The sequence below is a fragment of the Passer domesticus genome, chromosome 10 (genome assembly GCF_036417665.1).
Source record: "Passer domesticus isolate bPasDom1 chromosome 10, bPasDom1.hap1, whole genome shotgun sequence".
NCBI classification, from domain to species: domain Eukaryota; kingdom Metazoa; phylum Chordata; class Aves; order Passeriformes; family Passeridae; genus Passer; species Passer domesticus.
Window position 1 is genome coordinate 31316187 of NC_087483.1, and position 17176 is coordinate 31333362.

A 17176-nucleotide genomic window follows, 5' to 3' on the forward strand; every position below is an offset into this window, starting at 1 on the left:
CATTTCAGATAGTTCTGTGTAGCTACTTAGTTTGAATAGGCAATGAGAGCATTCTCAGCTGTGTGCACAGCAGCAGCAGATGGTTTAAGCATTCTCATCTGCAGCTAATACATCAATCAGTCACAGCCCGGCTGTGTTTCAGGCTGACTTCAGCTCTCTGCACAAGGCAGGGCTGTTCTGGAGGCAGGAATGTGTTTACATTTGGCAGTGCAACCTGAAAATACTGGTTCTTTTTCATACCCTTGTTGCTTTTCTGTCCTCCCTGGAGCTCACTGTGAACTTCATGTCACACAACGAAAGGAGTCTTACTGAGTATATAATTCATCTGTATTAGTTGCAAGGTGACATTTGGGATTGATCTGATGAGGTGTTGTTCCCTGGGCATGGTGAACCATGCAGGACATGGTGTGTCAGGTAGTTGGCCCTTGCTGTTGAGTCAGTGCTATTATGTTGGTCACGGTGCTGTGTTTCCTGTTTAGGTGAGTCACCTCCTTTGGAGGAGGGAGCTGTTGGCCCTGCACAGCACTAGGAAGATCTGTCCCGCTAGATGTGTGTTGGATTTCCAGCTTTAACTTCTGGTATAAACTCTTCAGCAGTGTGATTATGTGCAGTTATTCTGGGGAGCATAGTGCACATGTGTAGGTATTTCAATCTGCCAGGTAAAGCTTTTTCACATGCTGTTGTACACAGTGTAAGTCAAGCAATTATTTTGGCTTCTGGTCCAGTATATAGCTTATAATTAGCATTAGTAGGTGAGGCAGTAACTTGTCCTCCCATGTGATGGTTTCTGAAATGTCACCTGTGAATGGATTTTTGAGAATTAGGTAGAGCTGACTCTGATGTTGGGACACAGACAGCTCTGCTGTTACTGCACTTGAGTCATCAAAAGAAAATGCCTGAAAGCCAACAATATTTATTTTGTCTCTCCCCTTCCTGCCCCAAGTAAACACCACACACAGCTGAGTGCCAGAGTCTTCAGCTATGATTTATGCTTCTCTGGCTGATTGTCGCTGGCTGACCTACTAATGTGTGAATTAAGTGTTTGTCTGGACAGGATGAAAATCTAGTGAAGTGGTTGGATAGTATGTTTATTTTTTATTTTAAGTAGACAGTGCTGTTTTGAAGATTTGGTTTAAATAAGGTAGTACAGGATGTTTCTGTTGTTCAAAAGTGACATTTTGCGTTACAAACTTTGAGGAAAATGATCTTCAGCGTGCACAGAAAGCTATGAATTGTGAAAGATTTGAATTGGATTGTTTTAACAAACTACTTGTTATTCCAAGATGGTCTTCACTAACACTTCCTTTTTTGTTCTTTCTGGGAGATTTCTTTATTGATAATTCAGTAAAATTAATTTGTTTTTCAGCATTGGCTGGACAACACCAAAAGCATTAAAAAGCAAGTTAAAAGTAAGTGTCCTTTCCATTTTCTGTTGGTACATGGTATTTAACATATGGAAAGTACCACCAGTTGAAATGGGTGGTGGGGGGCAGTGTCCTGTGAGGGGGTGAGGGTGGCAAGTGACAAAAACCCAGGATGGTGCTGCTGATTGTTTAATGGCATCTTCCCTCTGTAGTTCATATTACTTTATTCTAATGCTCTTAATTAAACATGTTATGGGCTCATGAATTGTAGTTGAAGTGGAGTCAAGGCAGCTGAAGATGTTGTAATGTTGTGGAGCATTATCCTGGCTATAGGAAAACTTGTCTTGGAACCTCATGCATGGGGCAGTCCTGCATGCTTGAATCTGTGTCCAGTCCACCGAGTCCTCACCTGCTGCACAAGGGTTCAGTGTGGCTCATTGTTGCAGTGATGTGTGCTTGGGGAAGATGTTTAGCAGCTTCCTTGCTCTGCACTGTGGGAAATCTTCAGGGATTTGTGGTGTTGTTTTAATACAAGAGAGGTTTTGGAAGCAGTGAGGAGGGAGAAAATTCCTCCTGTCAAATGCAAGAATCAGCAGAGCGATGCACATTTTTAAAGAGCTATTAATCCACCCTTTTGCTGAATTAACTCTTTGGTTTCCAGAAGAGATGATTCTTCTATAGAAGGGTCTCTTAAATTCCCATAAAGAATGTCTAAACTTCTGTGGAATAGAGGGGCCTGAGTGCTCAGCAGTGAGTATTTCCCAAAGCCCTGGGAAGATGTTGCAGAGACCAACAACGTTCCTGAAGGTTTAATCAAGTGTAGAACCAAGATGCTTAGCTTTCATGGTGATAGATAGAGCCCTTAAATATAGGGATTAACCTGGATTCATGTGCTCTTGACAAGAAGAATCATGGTAATGTGATATGACCATTGGCTTGATGTGTATCACATAAAACTATTTTGTGTGCATATTTATGATGTTCCTCACGGATTTCCCTGGCATAAAGGAATTCCTGCCTTAAGACCTTGTGTAGAAAATAGCCAACCGATTTCAGTCAAGTTTGTGATGTGATTCTGTGGAATAAATAAATAACCTGTTTCATCCGGTAACTCTTACTGCTGTCTTGAATGAATTCTGCTTTGCAGTTGGCCCCCCATATTGTCTGCATTTTCGTGTAAAATTTTACTCATCAGAGCCCAACAATCTACGTGAAGAGCTAACAAGGTAAGAGCGATTTTGTGTGTGAGAGGGGGACCCAAATAAGGCCAGGGAAATGTTTTCTGTGGTATTTATTTAAACAATTTGGAGACTTATTTAGAACTGCTTGCTTACTTGGCTTTTTGTAAATTTAGTTTTCTTTTTGTAAAGTGTCTATTTTGTGTGTGAAAATAAATATGCTGTGACACAGAGATATCTAAATATGTATATATTACTTAATGCACCATTTTTCATTAGGCAGTTTTGGCAACTGATCTGAGTAGCTTATACACTATGGACAGAAGTTTTCACTGAAGAGAGCAGACATCATTCCTCTGTCTTTTTCTTAAGCTGTTAATTTCAACTGCATGCAATCATCCTGTCTCCAGGCAGAAAAGCATTGAATTGCAAGTTAGAGGTTCTCTTTGAAAAAGGACGTTCAGTTAGCATTTCATTGCATGTGTGGTCTTCAAAGAGCTTATGGAAAGGGAAAGTAGTATTTTACTGCCATGTTGCGCTGAGTTGAGTGTTGGTTTGTAGTATCAGGTGAGCAGCAGTTCCTCTTGATTAAAGCATTTCACAAATCGATTCATAGAACTGCATTTCTGAATGGGCTGAGACTATGGGGGGAGCTTAGAAAAAGAGCACAACCTACCACCTGTCAGGAATATACATCTGTTGTAAAAGACACTTCCTTGCGTTGTTACTGCTATTGCTGATCCCCTTTGGAGAGTAAACAAAGTTATGTTTTCATGGTAGCTGTAGACATTTCATACCTCAGCCATTTGTAAGGGTGTGAAGTGCATTTGTTTGTTGTTCAGGTTTATGTGTGGATCTTCAATCTGCACTTCAGCCAAATCCCTTGGAGTGCTCCTAGGAAGATTATAGTAGCATTACCCCTTCCAGCCATATGTACCCTGTGCAGCTTCATATTTACATGCAGTAACATAATGTGGGAACTGCTGCTTTTTAATGCTTTCCTGCTGGTCTAGGAAGAATGTTTTACCTCCCTATTTGTGTTCCCAAATAAACATTCAACTGTCTTTAAAACCAGCAACTGTAGACAGAATTCAGACCTATATCTGTATCTGCCACTGTGGAACATTTTCATCCATTTTGACATGAGTTCTGCCAGTCAGACCTTGCTGTGCAGGTTTTGGCAGGGAAGACCTGAAACCTGAGGGCTTTTAAACACTGTCTGCCTGCTTAGCTAATCCCCCAGAACAGGAGGGCAGCAAGTTGTCCTCCTGTCTTGAGACAGTGAGACACCTTAAATAGCAGCAGCAGTGGGAAGCAGAGCTTTGCTGTGGGTTATGGGTGTCACTGGCAGGGGCTTTCCCAGTGTTCCACCCTTAAACAGCAGGACAGCCAGCTGGAGCTACTTTTCAGCTTGCACAGGTACAGCTTGCTCATGCTCTCAGCCAGTGGTCATGTAACACAGCACAGGAAGTGCTTGAATTATTTGGAAGTGTTATGTGGCTGATAAGCACAGGCTGGTCACACCCACTGCACACTGGAGGCCTGTGTTCATTTTCATATCTGGGGTCAGTAGCAACCAAATTTATTCCCCATACAGAGGCTAGTGTTCAAAAGGTTTTGGTTAATAAATGGTTTGGCAAAGTATCTCTGGACTTCTGTGGAACCTGTAGCAAAAACACCTGCACTTGTTTTGTGTCTGTGTGTGAGGAGACACAGGCACATGTTGAAGCAGAAGTTGTGTGTAAGGTTTCTGGGAATCTGTGTGAAAATTCCGACTGGATTCTATGGTCGATGCCAGTGTTTTATACTTGATGAGAGCTCTTCTCTTGTTAAAGGAAAGCTGTGTACCATGATGGAGCAAGGGGCTGCTCTTCTGGGATATTGGATCAGAAGAATTGGTATTGCACACCAAAGGAATTTATAATCAATATTTGCCCCATTTCTAAGCAAAAAGAGTAGAGGATATGCAAGGCAGTGAAGGAAAGCTGGCTCTGAAGAGTAACCAAGTTGAAAAGGCTGCAGCCTGCTATTTATATTTAGTCACTTTGCAGTCAGCATTCCAGGTTAGATTTTAACTAGGCAATCCATAGTAGAAACATATTTTTTCCCAAGACTTAAAAGTAATCATTCTTTTATGAGGTTGGTATGTATATGAATAATGAAGGAAATGTGGAAGATGCAAGTTGTTCTTTGCTCAAGTAGAATCAGAAGAGAATAAAAAATATATTTACTTGGGTACCCTGCGTATTTTTCCATGCAACACTGTAGTTCAGCTTTTGACAGCTTGTGCCTTTGGGTTTGCTTCATTTGAAATGCCTGCAAAACACACAAACCCATATGATAAAGCCTTGAGAGGTCACAGTGCAGTTTCTTTCGTCTTGGAAACCCATGTTAAAAGTAGAAAACATTTTTATTTGTCAAGCTCTAACTTCTGTTGACTGAGTGACACATTAGCACTATTACTCAATGACTTATTTCTTATTTCATCCTGCAGGTATTTATTTGTTCTGCAGCTGAAATTGGATATTCTTAGTGGAAAGTAAGCAATCTTTTAAACTATTACAGTGTGTTTGGCATAGAGTTTATTACATTTATATTTGGATCATTAATAAGTTTTGCTTAGTAATGTAATGTTGGGGTTTTTTCTCTAAAATACTACTTTTCTGTGCACGAATGAATACTTAAATAATGTAGTGCTTATCCCCTGATAAGTTTTTGAAAATCTATCAATACTTTTTCATTTTCTTATCCCAGACCTTTGCAGTTTCTTACTGTGTGTTACATAAGCTGTCTGCTAATGGTGTCAGTTCAGGTTTTAACAATGTATTTCTCTTTTGGCAGACTGGAATGTCCTTTTGACACTGCTGTCCAGTTGGCAGCTTATAACATGCAAGGTGAGTAGGTGCAAGAAGGGAAGGGTGAAGTTGAACAAACAAAGTTTGTGTAGACTCTTATCAACTGTTTAAAAAAGCCTGTCCTTGTTATGTCCATAAAATAGACTCTGCGCAGACATTAGTGATCCAGTGTGAAATGCAGATCTTTTAGACTGTACTTGTGCTTGAGAGTATGTACAGAAAATTACTCAATTCCTCAGGAAACAGAACAAGGACGTTCTGAACATAAACAGCTTTGCTCTAAAGTTTTCTCAGGTGCTTATGTCCAAGTCTGTCCACTTTCACAGAAGATACAAGGCCTGCAGCCTTCCTGAATTCCTTCAGTGTAGTAACACAGCTCACTTCTTTTTCATCATATAGGTTGATTTTTTCAAGTGTTGTCTTTGTTGTCCAGATCAGATACAAAATTAGTTTTGTTTGCACTGTGTATAAAATACCAGCTTTTGATTTCATCTTATTTGTAGGAACATCTTAATGCCCTATGTCTCATGCTTGTACTTGAGTATTCCAGGTTGAACTGCACTTGTTGGTATTTCAGATCCTCAGCCACAAGATGTGACATACTCTTTTTTCCTCAGCTATACAGCACTGTGTTTGGGTCAGCTGAGATTTTACTATTCAGTTGTCTTTAACTTGTGAGTCCAGATGAGAATGTGGTGTTTGGATGAGGGTGTGATGTTAACAAATGTGAAGTTTCCTATGGTTTCTAGCAGAGGAGCTCACAAAAGAAGGAGGGGAGGCTTGAAGTTTTAAAAATGCCTAATAGAGTGGGCTTTTGGGGCTTTGTTGGAGGATACAGATATATGCATATATGGCCTTATTCAAGCCAATTGATGTGCCATGTGTTTGAGCCACACAAATTCTCCATACAGCATTCATCTTATGAATCTGCTGTACTTACTCTGCATGAGGTAGGACTAAGTCACTGAAATTTGTTGTCTTACGAATATTTTTCAAAACACTTTCTTCTTTTCATGCATGAAGTCCTAAAGGCCCTAAATCATGTGTAGGTATAAGAGTTGGCATTAAACTGTGAATACACTTGCCTTTTTAACCTGCTCTCTTTTGTGTGGAAGGAAAGCAGTTAGAATACATTCCACAGATAAAATTATTAGCATTGTTAGAGCCTTAAGATACAGGTTCAGTAAATAAGATTTTGGAAGAACAAAGTGATCTAATTAGGCCATATATCCACTGCTTTTTGTGGTGGTCTTTTCTTTCCTCTCTCCACAATGAGGCCTGTAGCAGGGCTTTAATCTTACTGTCTGACAGCTGTGTACTTTTATTTAAATCAGCTGGAACCTAAGCTGGCTTTGACAGCATTCCTTTGAACAGAGGCAGGCATTTTAGTGGGAGTAAATTATTATAGAACTACAGACTTCCTCAGTCAGCATTTAAAAAAAAAAAAAGAAAAAGGAGGAGGTGAAAAGACTGTTATTATGCTTGCAGCCTTCAGAATCCAAGAAATGGAGTTTTATATCATGTGACATTTCTGTACCTGTGGAATACTGGCGTTTATTTGACTTTGCCGGGTCTTCCCAGTGATTTCTCTGTTTTTCTCCACATAAACATCTGTAGCTTCATTTTTCAGACAGAGCAGTTATTGGCGTGTATCAGATTTCCAAAGTCCAAGTTATAGAATTATTCTTAATTTTTTGACTGAGCTGGACATTACAATTTGGAATTAGTAGGAGGAGCCAGTGCTTAGTGACTGAAAATCAGTACATTTTTTGTAAAGGTTTCTCATTGTCAGTTTCAGCATTTTAGATATTGATCTGTCTTTAAAACTGGACTTGTTAGCATCTGTGGGAGACGGAGTTGTATTTTTGATGTGGCACCCCTTGCTGGTATGTTCCTGTATGTTTTGTACATCTCTTACTGCCCCTCTGAGCATGCAGCAGTGGATTCAATGAGCCATTTGACCAACCCAGGAGGGCATTTGTTATGTCCTTAGATGAAAAGGAGAGTAACAAATAGCTGCATGATTGTGTGCCCTGACACAGAGTAATTTTAGCAGGTAGGACAGGGCCCTGTAAAATCATAAAACCAGAAACTGACTTGTAGAATGGACAAATAGTTTCATGGAAAGTGTCAGAACTGGTTTTGGTTTTTATCAATCTCAAGAGATATTGTTTTAATTCTTTAAGGCAAATTCCATTGTAACTGTAGCGAGCTATCATCTCAGTAGATACTTCTGTGATAAAAATGTTGAAAACTCTCTGCAAGAAAGCAAAAAGGTGAGTTTCAAGGATGGTGATACATTCCCTTTATAGGAAGCTTTTTAAGGAATATGTCAATACTTTGTAAACATTAACACAAAACTTCGGTGCAAACAACACAACCATTTGTTCAGTGTCCATAATTTCTCTGTCAAAAAAGGTGAAGGGAGAACTGGAAGAGGAGAAGGAACGCAAAAAAAAATTTAGTATTTTAGAATAACTAGAAAAGTGTGCAGAAACTCTTCTGTGCAGAATTATCCACTGTGTTTATTGAGAGCAGTGCCTAACAGTGTTGTTCTTTTGTAGCTGAACTTGGAGACTATGATCCTGCTGAACACGTCCCTGAGCTGGTGTCTGAGTTCAGGTTTGTTCCCACTCAGACTGAAGAGATGGAATTAGCTGTTTTTGAGAAGTGGAAGGAATGCAGGTACTAGATCTTCCAGTGAATGCTACCCAGCTGTTTGCTCTGATTTTTCTGTGAAGTGAATCCATTAAAACGATACTACTGATGCTTCTTCTGCGGCCAGTTCAGAAATAGAATTTTAATATGGTTCTGTCCTATTTTGTAAAAGAATATAATGTGATAAATGAAGCTTTTCAAAGGTCTGAGTAAAATGATGAGGTGCAAAATGTTGAAACACAATAATTTCTGCAGCAGCATGTTCAGATTAAATCTTTAAAAAGTGACCTTGATCTTCAGTAAAGTGAACAGGTGTCACCAGTGTTTACCTTTTCCACAAACTTTCAAGAAGTTCTTTTCCTCTTTCCTCATTTACCAGTTTTTCCTTTTTGTGCTTTTTCAGGCATCTACCTAACAGCAAAAATTTTGTTTCAGGGGCCAAACACCAGCACAGGCTGAAACTAACTACTTGAACAAAGCTAAGTGGCTGGAAATGTATGGTGTAGACATGCACATAGTCAAGGTATGTTTAACCACAGCATGGTGACCTTTGGAAATCATAGTGTTAGTTTTGTGTTGCATTTCAACACTGGTTCTGCTTTGAGGGGGGAAAGAAAAGGAATATTTTTCTCCTGCAATCTATGTAAGAAGTAATCTGGCTTTGTGTCAACATTCCACTCTTTGGTATATATTTCTAGAAAGTATAGCTTGAGTCCAAGCATATCTGCTCTATGTTAAATGCGTGATTGATGTGGAAGTATTTACTACAGTGTGTATTTAGACTTAAGAGTTTTGGAAAAATCATAGTAATTCAAATTTGCTGGGGTGTAGTCAGCTACCAGCTAAAGAACTACAAATAAACATAGATCTCCTGTGGAGAGGTGCAAGTGCAGCAAATGCATAAGGATTTCTTTATTGCACAGACAGATCAAGAAACTTTAATTTTCCTCTTTAGTCAGCCTTATTGAAGAGTTGCAAACAAGAAAAACCCATTACGTAAGATCATCAAAACATAAGAGTTTTGTTGTATAAGATAGCAGACGTGTGTAATTACAACACTGAGCAAACAAACTACATGAATCACTCTAGTAAATTGGATAGAGGGTCAAACACCAGAAGGAATCTAATTTTTATTTTGTGCCAATTAGGCAAGAGATGGCAATGATTACAGCCTGGGACTAACACCTACAGGAGTTCTTGTCTTTGAAGGAGACACAAAGATTGGTTTGTTTTTCTGGTAAGCTCTCTGATTGTATCCTAAAATTTATTTTCAATTTTGGTTCTTTTGTTTCTTTTATGAGAGCAGAAAAGAAAACTGTTTGCATTGTGAGACCTCCATGAATATGAGGTACTTTCTCAGTAAGTTACTGAAAGTTAGACATAACCTACACTTTTCTGTTCATCTGGCAGGCCAAAGATAACAAGGCTTGACTTCAAGAAGAACAAACTCACTCTGGTTGTTGTTGAAGATGATGAACAGGTAGATTAATATCTCTTTAGTTAAATCTCAGTCTTGATTATACACTACTAGTGTGCATACTCCTAATCTTTCCTTATATTTAAGTTTTGAGAATTAATGTGGATGCCTGAAAGATTCTTGATTGGGACTTAAGTAAAAGATAAAGTTTTCTCTCATCCATTTTTAAAAAGAGAATGCCTGGTGAAACTAGAGCAGGTACTTAGGAAACAGCATGCATTGCACAAGAAAGTTTAAAAAAAATCCCACATATCACATTTAATAGAATGAATTACTTAAGCAGAATTGTTTCAGAATTGTTTCTATGGGGAAGAAATTGCATACACCTGAGACAATTAAAAAGTGAGCATTGGTAATTTGAGAAGATTAGATTTGGAAGTGAAACCGTGTTAGCCTCATCAACAAGTACCTTCCTGTTGTAATAGTATCTTTAATTTGTAGTTATTCAGTGGTTTGGTTTGTTAAGTATAGGGACTCCAGCTTTTTCCAACTTTAGACAATATAGCAATTGTTCATTATAGCTTCTGCAAAGGTTGATTTTTCTGCCTAAAACATGTTTTAAAATATATATATTAGGAATCATAAAACCCAAATTTTATTTGGCTTACATGGAATTTTAGCTTTGACTTATTCAAGCCCCTTGTAAGTTGTCAGTGTGCTTTGTGTGCTTTAAGGGAAAGGAGCAGGAGCACACTTTTGTCTTTAGACTGGATCATCCCAAAGCCTGCAAACACTTGTGGAAGTGTGCAGTGGAGCACCACGCCTTCTTCCGCCTCCGGGGCCCTGTCCAGAAGAGCTCCAGTCGGTCTGGCTTCATTCGCCTGGGGTCTCGCTTCCGATACAGGTCAGTGTCACTGGCATTTGGCACACGCCTCCTGGCATTCCTTGCTTTTCCTGGATCCTGGGTTTAGTCCCATGATCAGCTTTCTCTGTGACTTTTGGCAATATTGCTTAAGCTTTATTCTCTCCTAGAATTCTTAGCTTCTCACAAAACTCGTGCAGTGGGATCACAGAAATATGCAAAGGGCACACATGCTTTTGTCAGCAACTGAGTGTTTAAAAAGTCATTGCTTCTGCCACTTGTCTTGGGGAAATGGGGTGAGGAAGAGAATGTTTCTAAAACTTTTACCCTCTTTTGTGAAAGGTTGTTTGAGGTGTTAAGTTTGGGATGTTTTTTTAGAACTGACATGAGATAGTAAGCTATAAATTTAAAATAGAAGTGTGATGTTTTTATGGACATTATCTTTATTCCATCACTAAAAATAAATTATTTATTTTTTTGCTTTGCACTCTTACATGGCATTTTTAGTGGGAAAACGGAATATCAAACCACAAAGACCAACAAAGCCAGGAGATCAGCATCCTTTGAAAGAAGGCCTAGCAAGAGATATTCAAGACGAACCCTGCAAATGAAAGGTAAAAGAACTTCCATTCTGGGAAGTGTAATCCAATGTGAGAATCAGGTAGTCATCTCCTTTAAAATTTCTGGGTAGGAATTCTCCTGTAGCTGTTTGCCCTTCTCTTGAATTTTCAAAATTAGGTTTTATTTGAGTAAGTTAAGAGACCTCATGTATTTATGAGAATAAGCTTGTGTCCAAACCAGCTTGCTCATGAAAATTACACAGTAGGTCTTGATATGAAGATGGTATGAACTTGGACCCAGGAAACAGCAATATATTAATTAAGGTATTCTAAATTTATGAATTGAGTTCAAAATTTTTGTCATTGAGAGTTTTTTCGTTGTTGTTGGGAGCTGCCCGTTGTTGTCATGATCTGACAGCATCTGATACCTTGTTTCTGACTCCCACTCTTGCATAGGTCAGTTGTGACAGCCATGTTTACCTTCAGATACTTGCTTAAGTCTGGCTTTGGTTTGCTTTTCAGATTTTTTATTTTATTTTTTGATTTAGATTTTGTTTTTCACGCATTATGCATGAGATCTATGCAACTTTTGCTCTTTTGGTTCAACTTTTGCTCGCCTACTTTTAGTCTGTACTAGGCTATTTTTATTAATCACATAATTAATATTTAACTGATAACCTAATTGTAAATTACATTTTAATTAATGTTTTATATTTTTGCAGCATACACTGCTAAACTGGAAGAAACAAGGTAAGATGCATTCCAGTGTTTCAATTTCTGTCTTTGATGTTTGGCACCTGTACTTGAGCACGTGTCTGCAGAAGGAGGATATAGTGTTGGACTCTTAACTGTAGTTTTGCTGTGGGTATTGTTTGCTTCATATAAAAGTTCATGTTCACAGCAACTTCTGAGTTGCTGTCACACAGACAGTTTTGCCAGACTTGCTTACTAGGTGGCAAAGCAGTTTGTTTATTACTAGCTATGATTCTTGCTGGATGTGAGCTGCAGTTCATGTGCTGCCATGTAAAGACATCAGGTAAAAGTTTGTGAGGAGGTCTTGTATCTGAAGTCTGCCTGCTCCAGCTGTGTGACTGAAATAGCTCATTCAGTGAAGGTCAAAGACAGTAAAATGAGTATTTTTGAAATAAGTTAATGATTTTATATTCTGTATTACACTTGCATTTATTTTTAGGCATGGTCAACATTGAAAGGGAAGCCTTTTGGTTCTGTATTTCTCTACCAAAAGTCTTCCTGCATGTGTAGGTTCATACTTACTGTTGCAATGTAAATTACTCATCTGTATCTGAATCATATAATTTTCATACCCTTCCTTGAGGGAAGAGAGGAAACCAGGTTAAAAGGAACTGCCTGGTAGTGAAGAAACTTAGGTCACTCAGTTCTGGTTTCTGTCCTTTGCCTTAATAACTTGTGAACAATTCAATGATCAGTTGCAACCAAATTATTTTTTTTAAAAGTAGATATTCATACATATTGAGCACCACAGAATGCCAAAATAACATTTCAGAACAACAGATTTAATGTAGCCCAACATTTTCTGTCTGTGGTAGCAGGGCTGGTTCTTGTATGAGAGCGGGAGAAGTCTGGAAGTGTGGGGACAAGGCTGCAGCGGGACTTTCTATATTTTTTCTTTCTCTACAAAGGGAGAGTACTCTTCAAAACTGGATGTCATTGAGATCCTCTGCATGCAAAATGTGGCTGTTTGATTGTGCTCTTGTCACACTGTGTTGTCATGCCCTTCTCTGAGTTTCAGGTTGCTTAGGTCATTCTGAGAGTGGGAAGAGAAACTTCATGTGCAGTTTCTCCTCCTGATAAGACTGCGGTCTCCTGATCTGCATTTAGGTGTGGCACTGTTGTGTCTCCACAGCAAGCTATGCCATTTCTGAAACTCTACACTCCAGTGTTGCTAATTGAAATGCATCATGAAAGATGTATGTTGTTTCCTTCTTTTGTGTTAACCCAGCACAGGAGAATGTGCTAGTCAGAAGGCATTCCTTAATATTTCTGACAATTCTGGGGTAGCCTCCACATTCTCTCAATAGAGAAAGGGTGAAGGGGGAAACAGGCAAGGAACAGCTTGTTCAGTGTTGACATCTTGGTGTTTTAAATAAAACAATTCTTAAGAGTCACTGAAGTAAATACAGAAACCTATTTGAATTGTCAGCTTGCCAGGTTGGATAGCTGTTGTCCAGACCATAAATCAGAAAATTAACAGGTTGTAAGGGATGGGAACCTTTTTTTAAAGGCTAGAAGTCTGGGGAAAATGTTTGCTTTGCATGAAATCTGTAATGCATAATTATTGCTTTTAAGTCTCAAAAATGTGAAATGTCTCTTGCAGGTTCAGAAATCATCAAGAATAGGGATATGGGTCTTATTTAATTCATCAAATGTAGTAAATATTTAATAACATAAAATTATTATTAATGCTGTGCTGAGTTGATGTGCATGTAAATTTGAATAGCTGCTTTTAAGTCCATTAGAGGTTGTATGCAGAAGAAACTCTTTAATTTTTCTGATAAACTCATGTGATAAACATCAATCTCTGATAAACATCAATTCAGGAGGGTTCTAGTTATGGAACAAACAATATCTACAGCATGTAGGTGAGCTTTTCGTAATGTCACATTTTGCTGGGTGTTTTAACTAAAATTATCTGGTTTTTGCTTTAGAAGTGTCACGTCTTCTTGCTAAGTCAGGAAGACTTTTTAAACCAAACTCCTTTAGGAAAGGAAGAGTTAAAAATAGATGAGTTGCAGATAAGCTGCAGCTTGAACAAAGAAAAAATAACTTGATACCTTTTGTGAAAAGAGATTAATACTTTGGAAATATCTTAGACTCTCTTTCTTTCTGAAAGTCCTTACAGTTCTACCAGCCTGCAAAAGCAGTTTGTTGATCTGATACAGTTTTAAATTCTTCTTGTCTTTCAGTGCTGCAAACAATGCTGTTATCAGCCAAACTAATGGATCACAAGTAAGGACTCTCATTCTTTCTAAAGGCAATTTTCATGTGTCTCAACAGATTTGAAAATTTTGTTATTTGTTCTTGAAATCCAGTGATTGACCAATTGAATGTTATAGTTAACTATTAACTGTCTGGAAAAGACTTAGGCATAGGTATCCAGTGCTAGGGAAGTAAGGGAAGAAAATGGCTTTAGCTTTGTGCTTAAGAAGAAGTGTTGGTATGTTTTGTTCACTTTACTGTGTCATCACTTCATTGAGGTGTGTATAACAACTTGTCTATATTCTGTCTCTAAAGAGCTGGAATGCAAAGCCAAGCCTACCTGTCCTGACAGCGGTTCCTTCTGCACCGGTCTTAGTGGAAATAGAAAACCTCCCAAGGAGCCCAGGAGCCAGCCAGCAAGATAAGATGTGGTATGTTAAGCTTTGCTGGGAAATGAATTCTGATTACTTATGCATGATTCAAGTAGCTTTTCCTTTATCTGTACTTAAATAAGCTGCCATCCTTGTATCTCTGATGTAAATTGACAATCAAGTTAGGGATGATGCAGCTGATTTCTTCCTATGAATTACATGTGGAGAGGTGAGGACAACAGGCTTAGTCACTGCCAACCAAAAGAGAATTTCTTCAGGCTGAAGGAATTAAGGAGGAGTAGCATTTTAAAGTCTTGGAGTTGGGTCCTTCTCATTTGCCATAAGCTTGTAACCCTTTGCTTGGTATCATGGGGTCCAAGGACTTAACCTTCATCTTTAGATAATACAGAACCTTGTAAACTGGTATCCTTGTGAATTATCTTTTGAACCTTCTGAAATAGACAAGCTGACTTTTCTCATGAGCTTGTGTAATGGGAGCTTGAGGAAAATGACACAAGCTGAAGATAAGAGCTTTGATTTCATGTAATCAGAGTATTTGTTTTATGGATTAGATGCATCTCAAAATGAACAGGATTTGTTTGAAGATAGATAAATGTACATGTCATTTATCTCTTCTTAAACTAATTCTATATTGCAAAGCTATTTTCACACCAAAACTGGCATATATCAACCCAATACTTGTGCACAGGTCATCTTAACTTCTTTGGCTTCTCATGCCTGGGGCTTCTCCAAGAAGGGAAGTTCTGGCTTCTGCCAGACTCATCAGGAGCAGTTGTGGTGGATTGGAGTGACACCAAAGCTCTTATCCTAAGCAGTGTCAGCCCTCAAGAGAGACTCTTTCTTGCATTGTCAGGCATATGAATCTGCTTTTCTTCAGTATCTCTTACAAGTCGATGGTGCCTGTTTCTAACAGTGCTGTGACAAATGTACTTCAGTTTTGTAAATGGTATTAATTTAAAAGACTTCTAATGCTATCGATTTTGAATGATAAAGGGGATGGTAATTCTGCTTTGAGTTGCATTTTACTGACATTTCAATCAGAATATATGATGATAAATGCTGTTTTTCTTTCTTTTGCCCTTGATTTATCTAGTATCTGAAATCTGTGCTTGTCTGTGGTGGGATCCTGTTGATCGCTCGATTCCTTCCATGGTGGTGGGTGAAAGGTGGTGGCATCTTTATTCTTCAGCATTTTCAATATGGTTATATTTTTATTCTTTTGGCCTAATTGCAAGATGAGTGCTAGTCACCTGTATTTCCTTTGGTGGAAATGTTTGACTTGGCTCCAGACCAGCTCTTCTTGGGTACCTGATTTGTGCTAATGTTCCTGCTCATGTTTGCAAGGCTGCTGTTGCTTACTGAAACCCTGCTGCTTTGGTTCTGAAGCAGAGAAGGCTCTATAGCCACTCAGTTTTGGGTTTGTTATGCCTGTTTTTAGGATTGAGAGCTTGAGCCCGTCTGTTTTAACATTGTCCAGGAATCTCAGCTTACATGCCAGCTGCTGTAGGATGTGGTGTTTGTATAGAAGAGTGGGAGTGAACGCAAAATACACCTGCACGTAACCCAAAACAGTGTGTCCTAAAGAAAACAAGCTTCTTGGCAACTGATGCATTTTAATTGAGAGTGCAGTGCTTCTACTGTGTCTGTGTTACATTTCTTTGAGACGTTGCTAGTGAAAGTACTTGTCTTCTGGTTTTACTGTGTTCGCTGGAAACAGTACTGCCTGTAATAGAGGGCAAATCCAGCTGTAGGAAAAAGACAGCAGTTTGAAGCTGAGTCAAGAATTGAGCTGCATTCTGGTTTTGTAGATGGGAAGTGGGGTTAGGTTAATGGAATTGCCAGAACATACATATTTATTGCTGGGGGCTGTGACTTGGCTATTGTGCTGCAAGGGTGTCTCGGTGCTGCTAACAAGATCTCCTTTCCACTGCTACTGTCTTTAATTGGCCTGTTTCTGCATGAATTATCTTTGCTTTCTGTCAGAAAAATAGTCTTCTTTTAGAGAGAGCTTGCCAAAGATTATTGAGAACACCAAAATCTTCTGGACTCTGGATTTTGTAGATAGTTAGATTGAAGGGGTTTAGAAGTAAGGTCCTGACCTCCTGGGTTTCTGTACTCTGCTTGGCAGATGCCTATATTGGCTACCTTGCAGCTTAGATCCCTTCCTAATGTCAATGTTTCCTTTAATTTAAAAAGTTAATGCTGCAGCTGCCAACAGCAATTTTGCCAGGTTGTAGAAAGTACTTTGCCAGATCAATAGATTTTATTATTTCTGGGTTTATGGTTTTGTTTGTTTTTTTGGTTTTTTTTTTTACTTCATTCCTGTAAAATTGTCAGTACAAGAAAGCTGTACTGGTCTGCAGGATCTGAAAATGATCTGGAATATTAGTTGTGTGTCTGGAAAACCTAAAATATGATCAGTGTCTTTCTAAGTTTAGTCATTCCCCAGTAAGTTCTTTTTTTTGCTAAGTTAGTACATCAGACAGATTTAATACTTATTTCCTTACTATGAGATGAGTAGGGGAGTTGTTTTTTTTTTTTTTGCTAGTGGATGTAGCTTTCCCTTAACCACATCCATGAGAGAAATGGTAAAATAAAGGAATGAACTGTTGGGGATTGGAGCCCTCAGTATTCACGGGTCACTTCCTCAGTGTATTTCACAAAAACCAAAATTCTGAATTTACATATGGGTGATCTTTGTATGAATCCTGCTTCTTTTCTAAAGGAGGACTATCCCCAAATGTTAATCATTTACCACTGCTGTGACTCCTGCATGCTTTTCTGCTTGCTTGCCTTAACACGTGTGATCTTCCAACTCCTCTGTCTGCTTGGCTGTTCTGGAACATGAGGAGGTGGAATTTGAGCTGAAGGCCGTCTGACCCCTCTGTGTGAACAGCAACAATCCTTCCACTTTGTTTCGATTTGGCTCATT

At 38.8% G+C, this 17176-nt stretch overlaps 1 protein-coding gene across 4 annotated transcripts in view; it reads left to right on the plus strand.

Annotated features, from left to right (window-relative positions):
* Positions 1–17176, plus strand: part of EPB41L5 (erythrocyte membrane protein band 4.1 like 5) — a 53267-nt gene that overhangs the window by 14599 nt on the left and 21492 nt on the right. For all 4 annotated transcript variants that reach the window (XM_064434968.1, XM_064434965.1, XM_064434966.1 and 1 more), the window contains exons 4-16: positions 1367–1409; positions 2512–2590; positions 5037–5081; positions 5384–5436; positions 7962–8082; positions 8491–8578; positions 9204–9292; positions 9466–9535; positions 10207–10376; positions 10842–10948; positions 11617–11644; positions 13840–13882; positions 14168–14283. In XM_064434968.1, the coding sequence (XP_064291038.1) occupies positions 1367–1409; positions 2512–2590; positions 5037–5081; positions 5384–5436; positions 7962–8082; positions 8491–8578; positions 9204–9292; positions 9466–9535; positions 10207–10376; positions 10842–10948; positions 11617–11644; positions 13840–13882; positions 14168–14283 (1052 nt within the window). The remainder of the gene's footprint in view (positions 1–1366; positions 1410–2511; positions 2591–5036; positions 5082–5383; positions 5437–7961; positions 8083–8490; positions 8579–9203; positions 9293–9465; positions 9536–10206; positions 10377–10841; positions 10949–11616; positions 11645–13839; positions 13883–14167; positions 14284–17176) is intronic.